General features: G+C 40.3%; 1 protein-coding gene across 10 annotated transcripts; it reads left to right on the forward strand.

Moving 5' to 3' along the window:
• Positions 108-13,150, forward strand: RNF141 (ring finger protein 141). Of its 10 annotated transcripts, none has more exons than XM_021402889.1 (6): positions 108-1,032; positions 2,952-3,151; positions 4,588-4,696; positions 5,735-5,916; positions 8,822-8,929; positions 10,428-13,150. In XM_021402889.1, exons 2-6 carry the CDS (start codon positions 2,970-2,972, stop codon positions 10,576-10,578), a joined length of 732 nt encoding a protein of 243 aa, XP_021258564.1. In that variant the 5' UTR covers positions 108-1,032; positions 2,952-2,969; the 3' UTR covers positions 10,579-13,150. The 10 variants fall into 10 exon arrangements, with proteins under 10 accessions (XP_021258564.1, XP_021258568.1, XP_021258559.1 ...); XM_021402893.1 differs by having other exon boundaries at positions 2,955-3,151; XM_021402884.1 differs by lacking the exon at positions 108-1,032 and adding an exon at positions 1,644-1,932.

Here is a 13,275-nt window from a genome sequence, read left to right on the forward strand (position 1 = left end):
TTTTCTACAGTGTAGAATATCTGGCTATGACATTTCATGTTTCTGATTCACAGAAATTTAGCGTTTGCCCAGTTGTTATATATTCCACTAGATAGTGAGTTATAGGGTGTTGCTAATAGCCCATTTAGACAAGTCACCCGTTGCTCGTTTTTGGTTTTTGATAGCGTAGAGACATTTCATGGCTTCTGGAGTCTGGGCTGTGTTGATACACAGCCTGCCACTTCTGCAGAAGGACTGTGATTCCGCATAGCTCTACAAACTGCTAATTTAAAATGCCCATCCACAGAATTTCAGCAAAGAACATTTGCAACAGAGAAGAGGGGAAAGCACTAGATACAGCCCTCCTCGCTCAGTTAAGTAGTTCCTCTCCTTGCCAAGTGCTGCAGGAACGCAATGAATCTCTGCTTGCCATCTAACGAAAGCACGCTATGCCGTGTGAGCAGTGAGTAGCAAGCAGGAATAATGGCATTTGGAAAAGCCACAGCCATCAATTGTCATGAAGGTGTCACAAATGTAAATAGGCTTAAACACACAGGCAGTGCTAGTGGAATCAAGGTAATTCTGGACTTTTTTGTGACATATTACAGTTGCCTTTATCATCTGTCTTTTCCATTTTTTTTAGAGATTAGAAATTACTGGCTTCTCTTTTCCTCCTCAGCAAGTGGTAATCATTGATTTTTGCTGTTGCCATTGTTTTTATTTTAAATCTACATCTGTCAATAGAGCAAGATATTGCCCATCTGTATAAGCATCTCTTTTAGCTTCAAAACCCAGACAGCGTTCATCCTGACCCGCACACTGATGCCTGGCAGCGTGCAGGGATTGCTTCGTCCTCCGGGTACTGGTTTACAGCCCTCCTGGAGCACGGCTCAGGCACAGCTGAATGAATGCAGCAACACTGCCGTGCACACACCCTGCCTTGGGGCCCAGTCACAGCAGCAAGGAACCTGCTTCCACTCGCACTTAATTTACGACAACATCACGAAGGCAAAAATGAAGCCGTTACACTGTCCTGTCAGCAATAAAAGCCAGGTACAAACAGCAATCAGTAAGTACTGTATTTGATATTGTCTGTACAGAATGAGTACAGCTCCATTATGTTTGAATTAGCATAACATGTTCTTGCTCACAGTTTAATGGAATTGCAATGCATGTACCACTACAGAGCAAACGGCAAACATTTATTTAACTTCCGGACAAGATGTCCAAAAGCCCAAACCCTCAGCTGGTACCGCGAGAAACTTAAGACAAATTCTTTGTCATGTTTCTGACTCTGGTCGAGCGTCCTGCCCTTTTCAACCGCTCTCAGCATCGCAGAGCCGGCGTTCCCCTGGAGCGCTGCCGTGCAGGTGTTTCATCGCACCCCGCGGGCGCTCCGTCAGCTGGCAGCGGCCCTGTCCTGCTTCCCGCACGCGGCCGCAGATGTTCGCTGACCTCCGGCCGCAGGGCCGCTCGCTCCGCAGGAAGCGCCGCGGGTTCCCAGGCCCGACCCCGCCCGGAGAACGGGCTGCCGCGGCGCGGGAAGTGCGCGCCTCTGGGCGACTCAAGTGGGCAGGAAGGGGAAGCGCTGCTCCTTTTCTCCTCTTCGAATTACGGACAGAAGTTCTAATGCCGTTACCAACTTGAAGCGTCAGCACGCAGCTGACCGACGGGACGTTCTGCGCTTTCTCTCTCTAAGCGCCTCCTCGCTTACGCCCGCCTCTCGTTTTGTCGGTTTTACCGGTCACGGGGTCAGCAGCGCCGACCCCGCTCCCACGCCCACCGCGCGGAGCAGCGCGCTCCCCGGCCTCGCGCCCCCTTCCGCCCAGCGGCGGCAGCGTGGCGTCACGGAGGCGCGCCGGGAACCGCTGCGCCTGCGCGGAGTGCCGGCCGCGGAGTGCGGCCCGCCGCGGTGCCGTCGGGCGGCGGCGAGCAGGATGCCGGGCTGCTGGGGTGAGGATGTAGTGCGTAGCCCGGGGGGAAGGGGGGGTGGGAGCGCGGGGGCGGGGCGGGACTGGGGAGCCGCTGGGGTGGGCGCCGCGAGCGGCTGGGCCCCGCCGCCTCTGGAGAGAGGCGGGGGCGGGCCTCGCCCCAAGCGCCCGGAGCGACGCGGGCGGGTCGGTGCGCGCGGCCCGGCGCGAGCGCGGCCGTTTGCCTGAGGGCTCTGTGCTGCTGTGCGGCGTTAGGCACCTGGGGTCAGGTTCTGTCCCTCTGTAATGCTCCTCCTGTGGGGTCTGCAGCACGGCCGGCGTCAGATTATTCGGTATTTAAAGTTGATGTTATTCTGCAGTCAGTTTGCCGCTGTAGGCCTCTGTCTGTAGAAGCTCTGTGAAGGCATGAAGCTAACGGCTTGCGTCACAAGCACCAAGCCGCGCAGACAGAACGAAGAGGATGCCTTTACCACTTCAAGGCATAGAGCAAAGAGAAATCTTAATGTTAGTCTCACTTAATGTTTAGCAAGAGTGAATAAGCGGCCAAAGCAGATAAAAGCTTCCAGAACCAGAAGGGGTAGGGAAGACTGCTGGGGAAAAAGATGCAAGTGAGAAGAGACGGTGAGATAGGCTGAAATTGGAGACGTTTGAACACATCTGCATAGTAATGCATCCTAAAGTGGAGTCTTTTTCACCAGTACTTTTTTTAACAATAGTGAAAGTGAAAGTTGCCATCCTAATCTTGAGATTTTCATTGGATGTATTTATATGTGCATGTTGGAGTCACTGAAAAATCTGCACAAAGGGATGTCTGTTGAATACAAGGAATGCTGTATGAGAAGGACTATATATATGTATTTCACAAGTTGTAATGCCACACTCTAGTTCCTCCTATTTGGCTTGGTTTCTGATTTGATTCTTGTTTAAGTTGTGTTACTGTAGAATAGTCTAGTGAAGATGTAATTAAACTCTTATACTAAAAGAAAGAAGCGAGCAGCCAGCCACAGAACACTTGGAGGTAACCCTCTAAAATCTTTTTAGCAGACGCTTTACAAGTGAATGAGAACTTTCCATGGAACTGAGTTGAAGAACTTCACTATGGGTCAACAGATTTCAAGCCAGACACAAACTGTATTGAACAAGTTGCCAGAAAAAGTCGCAAAGCATGCTTCTTTGGTTCAAGAAAGTGGTTTCCTAACCTATGAAGAGTTTCTGGGAAGAGTAGCTGAACTTAATGATGTGTAAGTGTTAATTTGTTTCCTTTTTTCCAAGTTTTCTAAAGAACTTGTATGTAATATATTTCTCTGTGCTGGCTAAGCCGGAACTAGCTAGCTGGTTTTCAGATATTCCTTTGGATCTGAAAGCTTTCATAAAGGTTATAGTTGCACTTAGCCCAAGTCCTTTCTCCTCCTTAAAGTCACTTTTATTCCAGCTGGTGTTGCTTCTCTCTTAGAAGATCCTAAGAAGTAAATATTTAGCGTATCTTTTTTTAGTGTCACCTATCACCCTTGTGCTCCCACCCTCCAGCAACTAACGAAAGATGCCAGGCTGCTTCCTCTCTGCCCGTCATTTGCAGTAGGAAGTAGCAATATGAGCCCTACAAAGAACCAGTACAGCAACACTAGGAAGGCAGAACCTGAGACAGAGCTGTCTGTGACCGTTTCTTCCACATCTCTGGGCATGCAGTGCAGTTCCTTATTAAAGATGAGATGTGCCTTATACTGTTTGAAACCAGTGACCAAAATAATCCCAAACAAAAGGCTGCATAAGTAACATTTGCTTTTTTTGCATTTTGTTTGACTATTATGTTGCCAGTAAAAAGAACAGAAAAGCAGAGTTGTTGTTTTCACTCACTCAGTGTTTATGGTATAAAATGAGCTGAGTTGAAGAAGTACATGCTGAAAAGGAGTTTTGTAGCATGTGGGTTTTGTCAGAATTTGCTGTTTAATACAATGTGAGTTTGTATTCAGTTTAGAAATTGTCTTGTACAGCGTCGTGCTTTTTTGAATGACTTTTGCACTTTCGAGAACAGATAACTGTCTTCTGGGTAGACTGCTTCTGAAGAATGTTTCCTTATGTTTCATCAGAAAATCTAAGTGTATTTCAGTGTAATTAACTCCAAAATACCATTCTTGTTCAAGTTTTTTATTTCTTGGCAGTGTTTACTTCAGCCTGAAAGTACTGTAGTTTGTTCTGATTCTTGTGGAATACACCACCACGTCTGTGTTCCGTTACAAAAAAAAAAAGTCAAGGTCGCCTGAAGCTTTCTACTTCATTATTAATATACGATAACAAAAGTACACCTTGTCTGCACATGATAGTAATTGTATACTTCTTTTACGTAAATGGTAAGGAAGTAATTTTTTTAGACTGGACAACAAGACTGTGTGATTACTACAATAAACAATTAAAGTATATACAAATTAAAAGGTCCGTTAAGGATGCTTGCATTTTGTGAGATTTACTGTGCAATATAAAGTGAAATGAACGATGTACTTCATGTTGAATGACAGGCTAAGGTGGTTACTATTACATTTCGTATCTCTGGGCAGTACTAGTAACGTGCCTTCAAGGACAGAAGGCACGTAGGTAAGCAGTAAATGATACTGTAGTAACTGAGGTTACTGATCTTTGCAAATCTGGCACATGACATTAGACTGATGTTTCTTGATTTCAGTACTGCAAAATTGGCTTCTGGGCAAGAGAAACATCTGTTATTTGAAGTGCAGCCTGGTTCTGATTCTTCTGCTTTCTGGAAGGTGATCGTTCGGATAATCTGTACTAAAGTAAGATTACTGATGATTTTAATTTGGTTGTGGGGGTTGTATGTAGGTGTTTGAGGACTGGTAAAATCCAACACCTGTTAGATTTCTTTTAATATACTTTGAGACAGGCAATGTATTCAAGGATATAATTTGAGATAAATCGAGTCTAAAATCTACATTTCTGTGAAAAACAGGTTAACAAAAACATTTTCATGACTAAGTTTAAAGGAGTGTTATCCTTCCGTGGTGCACTTACAGCCTGTTAATTACAAATTTGTATGAATTGTGAGATGAGTCGGGTGATGATGGATTAGATGATCTTTAAAGATTATCTTCTAACTCAAACCAATCTATGATACCTGGAAATCAAATAGTACAACAAATGGAACCATTTGGTTCCACAATGGATGAAGTTAGCCAGCAGTTTCAAACAGTGTTAGCTGAGCTAGTTTAACTGTATGTATCTCGACTCCTTACAAAACTAACCTATAGTTTATCGTATAAATATTGAACTATTAGTTTGAAGACCATGACAAAACTTACTAAGGTTCCTCTTTCTAATAAGGAGATTTTTCCCCTCTGTATCCTATCAGGTAACATCCTTAGACGATCCTAAGCCACTGAGCACCGTTAATGTGCAGTTACAGCCAAGCCAACTCTCAAACTTTGTTTGAAACCAAAAGCTTGCAATTTTGTTTGCCCTTAGTTTTCATTAAGGCAGCCACCGTTGCAGGTTATTTTAAGCTGAAATGTGAAATGACTGATTATTCTATTCTTGTTCTAAGGTTAACACAGTTTTTAGGCATTAGGTCACTTCTTGCTTACACCTTAATCCAATTGAGCAGTGAACATAATTGTCTTCTCCTAGAAATGCAGTCCTAACTGCAATATTCTTCATGAGAAAACAGAGAAGAGCTGTGTTTGCAGATGTTAATTCTCACCAAAGTAGACTGCAATTTAGGTGACTACTATCATGAGAATTGCAGTGCATAAAAAGAATTTTGAGCAATTTCCAATAAAAATCTGATATGTAACAGGAAACAATTCTTATTTCTTAAGATAAATAAAACAAGTGGCATCGTGGAAGCTTCAAGAATCTTGAACTTGTATCAGTTTGTTCAACTTTATAAAGACATCACCAGTCAAGCAGCAGGGGTTCTTGCACAAAGTGGTACTTCGGAAGAAGCTGCTGAAAGTTTGACATCTGTGTCATCGTGTCAGGCCAGCTTTTGGATGGGAAGGTATGCTGATAGAATTCTGACCACAGTTACAGCATAAATGTCGCGGAAGTTGTGTGTGAAATCTGAAGTACAGACCCTCAGTGATCAAAACTGCAAGTGCTTGGCAGATGCAGACTGTCTCACCGACATTAATAGCACATCTCTCGTACCAAGATAACTACGGTGTACTCTGTTGAAATTCTGCTGGCGCTACTATACCTTAGCTTTCAGAACAATCATTTTAGTGGTCAGTTTTAACAATAAGCATGGTATATGTTGAACCTCCTGAATAAGGAAACAGAAGGCAGTGGAATCAGCTGCAGCTACAAATCTAGAGGTTTTGACAGTGTTTGTTTAAACAGATTTTGTTATTGTTCCACTTAAACTTTCTCTTCCTCTTTTACATTTTGGCATGAGAAAGTTCCCATCTGTTGTCACTAGAAACCCATCAACTGTAGTAATAATTTAACTTGCAAGACTGGAAAAATGTGAACTGTCTCGCACGTGTTGACATCCTGCTTTGTTAACTAGAGGAAAAGTACAAGACTGAGGTCAACACCTGCAATAACTTCAGCTCAAACTGAACTTACCAGCAAGAAGCTTCTCACCCTTTCCCAGTATGGAACTGTTGCAACTGACAATACCTTACTTTTAACTTTCTGAATGAGTTCAGCATTCTAACTCATTCCTAAGTAAGGTAAAGTTGCTGAGATTGTTAACTCTCCTTCCTTAGAGTGTCATATGCTAGCTGTTAGATTGAGAAGAGAGTCAGCATTGTTCTCGTTAAATTCATAGAGCCCACTGTTTTTTTTTCCAGTCAGGGGACTGCAGAATGTGCTCTTTTTGTTTAATTTTCCCTTTCTCTTGTTTAGGAACATATAATCTTTAATTATTAGCTGTTCTGAGGTAAGAAAATGCTGGAATCAGGTAGTGAATTTTGAGCGTGTTGAGGAAAGCGTATTTTTCTGCTCTTTCTCAAGTATGAATGGTTTTGGTTTATGTGAGTATCTAGGAATAGCTTTTTACTTAAAACGAACCATAACAACAAACTAGATGGTTATGCAAAACAAATTCTGTTTTACTGAAGTCGGTGAATAGACGTAAGTTTACCTGGGTTAGTTTCATTTTCAGACTTTTAAGATGGAGAAGGTGTTTGTAATCTTCTTTTTTTGAGGTAGTAATACTGAAAAATTGAACACGCTTTTCTAATATGATAGCAATATGCTGGAATTTAGTGAGCTGGTATTTTCCAATTGTACTTTATCCAAGCTTTTCAAGTCATTCAGAAAAATACAGGCTAAAGCACCAAGTATGTTACACCTAAGATGTCTGTTTGTTTTTCTGTGATATCCTCCAGTTTGCCTAAACTCTGTTAATCTTCAAACATTCTTCAGCTCTACAAGAACTGGCTGTCCCTGACCAAATATACGAAATATTATCTGTTTCATTCTTCTTCTTATCTTAACTTCTTCCACTGGAATAATACCTTATTTCTGCAGAACATCCACTTCCTATTCCAAAATATCCATAATTGCGTTATGCCTTCTGATAATGAAGAGACAAGCATTTCCTTAGTTTGTCACTCTTACACGTTGGTCTCTCGGAAACTAATGCCTCATATTTATTTCCTTGGCAACTACAAAGAGCACAATAACACTGTTGGATAGAGCAAATTCCCAGCTAAAAAACAATGATTTTCAACACAGTCACCACCATTAGCTGATTTGCTCTGATAAGCTGATTGAGATGCTATTCATTTTGTGGTATGGCAGCTGTGCATGGCCATCTGGAACATGGCTTGTCTTTTACGTCGCTGTCGCCACTGCTGAAACACACTACCCACCACATTACTCTTCTCACATCCACTTTTCAGTCTCCATAAATGTTCAGCAAGTATTGATGAATGTCAGTGGATGCCATTTTTTGTATCTGGAGGAATTCAGTGACACACCTTTGCTTCATTCGCACTTCCATGTGGGACATCATTTTGTCAGGCTGCCCCTCTGCTGCCATCTGTCAGACTTGACTATAAATGCAGAAATATTTACGTGTCTAGGTCAGTGGAAGCTGAGGATTCTCTGCACCTTCTCACACTTGAGAAGTCTTGTTGATGCAAATATTCAAGGTGCTAGTGTTGTGAATTTGAGATAACAGTATCTGTTATTTGAAAAACTTGCAGATGGATAAAATGTAAATGTCTCTCCCAGTGAGGGGTTTAAGTTTTGAACTCCCCTCTGTCCCTAGAACACCTGGAAGCTTAACTAGAAAACCAGCTTGGAAGAGAATCTTAATTTGAAGGAACAATCGTGGGTAGTGTATTGCAAGTTAAAACTACCCTCTTCTATCCAATGAACTGTTTTTCTCTTGGCATTTTGATGGCACGTGAAATTAGTGAACATGCATTATAGTGGTGAATCCTCTTAAGATGCGTACTTCTGTCACATTTTCTAGGATACAAGCCAGTACACAGAAATCTGACAAAGTTCATTCTGAAATACTTCAGCCTCACAGCCTGTGAAAGGAAGGCGGATTCTGTCCTGTCCTGCCTTTAATGTAAACAGTGTTTCTGTTCTTTGGCTTGGTCCTGTGCTTTGTAACAGTTACAACTTACAGTTCCCTTGTTGAAATGGAAAAGAATTTGCATTACTCTTTGCAACACCAAAAGTACAACATGACCAAAAAAATAAATGGCATATTCTAACTTCATCTAGTTCAGTTTCTGCTGTTTGCTGGTAGCTTGAGGCTATGTCTGCTGACATAGGCTGGGATGACATAACGGCTCCATCCAAAAAATTATATCTTCATTGAGGATAAGTACAGGCCTTCTGTAATTTGGATGCAAAATGTAGTAACTAGTGTTGTTACTAGGGCATAAACATGAGACTTATCTATTGTCTGATAGAAACGACTGCCTTCTCTTCTGCAGGCTTAAGCAGCCGACAGATGAAGACGAATGTTGCATTTGCATGGATGGACGTGTTGATTTGATCTTGCCATGCGCTCACAGTTTCTGCCAGAAGTGCATTGATAAATGGTAATACATATTAAAGGTTATTTATTATTTTATAGTGTGCATTGTTTATCAGACTTGTTTCAGTTTGGTCTGACAGATTCCTTAGTTGGCGTATAATTTAACATTTAATTACAAATCATTGTAATCGTGATTGGAAACTAAAGAAAACAGGGCATATGCTGATACTGGCCTGTTCTGCTTCACAACATCTCAAAAAGCTGATTTTTGGAGAAAAAAATCAATAGTATGCAAATGTGAAGGCAAGTTGGACTGTCTTATTACTGGGGAATACCTATCAAAGGGATTTTTTTCCATATGTTCTGCTTTCATTTGAAACAGGTACACAGTTTGCTAATTGAAATGTATCAGAGTTTCTCTAGGAAAATATTTCTTCTTAATAGCAGCACCTTGAAATTTATGTATAACATCTCTTACAATATATGTTCAGCTTCATTCTTCAACCAAACAGCTTTTCAGCTTCTGCATCTGCCTGACACATCAGTTGGAAACCAGAAATTGCTTTCTGTAGGAGAGCAGCTCTCTCCACTGGCCATACAGAAGACCTACAGGGGTTTGGTAGTATTCTGGCAGTCTAGCATTAGGTATGGGTTGTCTTGGTTAGACTTTTTTGATTAGTTAATGCAAACAATTTTACATTTAAGTCATATAACATACAAGAATTTTGTTTTGTGGCTTTCTTAGAGGCTTATCAAGTAAGTTACTTTTGTAATACTATACTTGCATTAAAAAAAAAAAAAAACAGTAAAAATGAGTGGTTCTCTGAATAGTCAGTCATCTGTCTTTTCTAGGAAAATATTTAAAATCTATCAGCATTGCGAGGCTTAGTTTAACTATCTCATCAAAGAGCGGATTATGTTCTACTGTGGCTGATGCATCAGTTGAACTAAGTTCCAGTTATACCATTCCTTTCTAGCATGCAATTTCTGAAGTTCATCTCTTCTTAACTTGGGCAAGTAACAGTCTCCCAGCTTAGAGGTGTAATTGCTTCGGACACCTGTGTTAGTGGGGGAAGGTGATGGGACTCTGAGGAGCCCATTCTAAGCTTCAGTGGGCTGACGGACCCAGGAAAAGGGTTCCTCTCTCTCTTTGCAGAGGGAGCTTATGGGGACTGGTTTCTGAAGTACCTCAGCTGAATATCTGAAGATAGGAAGCATTAATTTAGACTATGATTTTCAAGTTAAACCTTCTGGCAGGTGACTAGATATATTCTGTTTAATCTGAGCATACTTGTTCCTGAGTAACTGAAGAACATGACACCAAATTTATTACTCAAAAACTAGAGCTGCATTCAGAAGTGTTGGCCAGTCTTCCTCATAAAAAAGTTTTGAAACAAAAGAAGGATACCGAAGGTCTCATCCAATTAGCATGATGATTGAAGTTCTCACTGGGTTGGATTGTTTTGTTGTTGACTTGCTGTTGTTGTTCATTTAAGTGGGGGCTTTTTTGGTCAGAAAGAGATGATAAATGAAAAATACTCATTTCTCTGGCTTTCTGACAGGAGTGATCGTCACAGGAGCTGCCCTGTCTGCCGTCGCCAAGTAACTGGGGCAGGTGATTCTTGGGTGGTTTCAGATGCACCTACAGAGGATGATGTCGCTTCTTACATCCTTAACATGGTAGACGATGTGGGCCAGCCTCTCAGGCCCTGACACTGACCAACAAGCTGACAATAGTAGAAGCACTTAAAGCTTTTGTTGTCATGAATGTCTGGTTTTACCTCTTGTTGTTCATCCATAGTCTGTCTCAAGTCTTCTTGGCTACTGTGAATCTACGTTACACTTGTAAGACCCATGGTACACGAGCCAGTATATGTGTTTGCAGTCTTAATGTGAACTTTCAGTGAAATCTTCAAATGTTTTCAAAGGTTATTTTAACAATAACTTTTGACATTAACATTTTGACTACTAGATGAAGCTATTTATAATAGCGCAGCTACAACTGCTAACTACTGTTTGAACATCACAGTGTACTGCTGCAAAAGATGCACCATACCAGATGGATTGACCTCACAGGACTTACCCTTAAAAGCGGTCCCTTTTCGATTCGTGACAAATATGAATAAAGATGAGTTAGGTCTAGTTATTACTTTTTTGAAGTTTTACTGCTGAAACTTGAAGACAGTGCACTACCTATTCTTCAGTTGCCAATTACTACATCTTTTAGTGTTTACAGATGATGATTTCAGTTTGATCTGCTACAAGTTTTAGTATTATTTAAAATCTGTTTTAGAGGTTGTAGACATCTGTGTAAATGTACTTGTGCATTTACCTTTATTCTAACTAGGTAATCTCTTTTTCAATTTGATGTTTAGCATGGTCTCATTAGCTTGGAAACATTAAACAGTTTCACAGACAATCCTAAAAAAGTAAATCACTTTCTTTCTATATTTTTTGATCTTTCTATACTTTTTTTAAACATTAGGCATACCTGGAAGGAGTGACTTTATTCTAATTAGCAGTTAAGTTGTAGTTTAGACTGGTGCTGTGGTTTTATTTGCTTCCTGTGAGGTTTCAATGCAGTGAAGTGAGAAATACTAAGGAATGCAAGGTGATAATCTAACGTGCTGTGCTATATATCTACAAGTGCAATACGCTTTTATGTAGCAGAGAGAATCTTCCACTTTGATAATAGTTATGTTACATTACATGACTTACATTGAGATAGACGTGTGGAAATGGATATCACAACTAGAGCACAGCAGTTATTTGTCTAGCAGAGCTGAATCTTGAAAGAGCTGAGCTGAGATACTCTAAAACAGATTGGTATCATAAGTATTCAGAAGCCTTTTGGCTTCCATAATGTTGTGGAAACCAACTGCTGTTGTAGAGAATGAATATATATATTTTTGATATTAACAAAGACTACTCTTTTATCTAGAGGCTGTTGAGTGAGTAATATTCCAGTGTATCATTTTAGGGCATATCAGCGTAAATGTTGCTTACTTTAAGACTGGATCCTTAATTGCAATACTTGCTTAAATTTGACAATGCTGTAAGACTAAAGTCTTTTGTCAGGGAATAGTTCTCAACTAAAAGGCATGTGCACACATAGATATGCATATTTAGGTTATTTTTTTTAATTGGCTGCTACAAAATAATTTTATCATGTCAGTGACCAAATCTTGGGAATTTCTCTATTTTATTTCTTGTTAACAGATTATAGCACCCATTTGAGCTTGGCTTGTGACACAGTTGTCAAATTTATCATATGCCATTTAGACAGATAAGCGAAGCACTCTTATTGTGTGTATCACCTAAAAGCCAAGACAGCAAAATGTGTAAATCTCTGTTTAACTGTTTAAAAATTAGTTTATGAATGTATATAGCTTAGAGTTATTTTTTCCCTTTGTTAATCCTTCAGTGTCAACGGGGTATTCTTCAGAAAATGTATGGACTGCTTGGTTGGGCTGAAAATTAATAATGGTCAGGGATTTTCCTCTAAAATATTTGCAAATATTCTTAATCACACACCAGTTTGGTTCCAGTTTGCTTTTTGAGCTTGCATTAATCCATATTCAGAACTTGAAAATAACATTTGAATTTTTAAGCTGTTTTTTATATTGCTGAAACAGAAAAAGCACCTAAATCTGCTTCAAGCTAACTTTATTTTTCAAGTGTTTTGAAAATTATACTTCTGAACTGAGATTTTATAAGTTAACTTTCTGCTGAGAACTTACATGAACTTATTAAAATGTAATTTTGTAATTAATGCAAACAGATTAATTGTAGCATAATGACACTTGCAAATACAATATAAAACAATACAAAAATTAGTGAAAAGTGAACTTTGTATTCTGTACAGCTTTTTTAATTAAGTTGCTTAGAAGTCACATTGTTGTGATGTAGGTAATGTGTGCCTTGTAAAATGTACTGTACGTGATATGGGACAGTAGATACAGTAACACTGAACACTTAGTAATTTGGTACAGGCGGTGTTCCCTAGTGTGAAATATTACATTTAGCAAACAGTTTTGGGAAGGGAGTCCCAGTGGCAGGGGCATGGCAATGGGTTCCAGGAGCTAGACCTTAAAATGGGAATCACTATGAATAACTTTCGGTGGGGGGGCATTAGAATTGACATTTCTTGTACGAAAGTGAAGATTTCTTACAGATTTCAAGTGAAATTGTAATTTAAGCATTGTAGATTGTATTAATAGCTGAGGATGTTTCAGTATATTACAATTTGTGTATGGATCGTGCAATAAAGTTACCTTGAAAGAAATATCGTAGTCTTTCAAGCTTGAGGACCCTCTTAGCTTAAATACCACAGAAGCCTGGAAATGGAAGTATCTCAATGCAGTTCCGTGATGCAGCTGGTATGATTAAATGTCATTGTGAGTCTGAAGT

The sequence above is a fragment of the Numida meleagris genome, chromosome 6 (genome assembly GCF_002078875.1).
Source record: "Numida meleagris isolate 19003 breed g44 Domestic line chromosome 6, NumMel1.0, whole genome shotgun sequence".
NCBI classification, from domain to species: Eukaryota; Metazoa; Chordata; class Aves; order Galliformes; family Numididae; genus Numida; species Numida meleagris.

Bases quoted from the DNA above. Each gene is read 5' to 3' on its own strand.
- RNF141 (XM_021402889.1), top strand. From the start codon at position 2,970: ATGAGAACTTTCCATGGAACTGAGTTGAAGAACTTCACTATGGGTCAA. The intron at 5,917-8,821 runs GTATGCTGATAG...TCTCTTCTGCAG, and splicing joins GCCAGCTTTTGGATGGGAAG to GCTTAAGCAGCCGACAGATG. The intron at 8,930-10,427 runs GTAATACATATT...GCTTTCTGACAG, and splicing joins CAGAAGTGCATTGATAAATG to GAGTGATCGTCACAGGAGCT.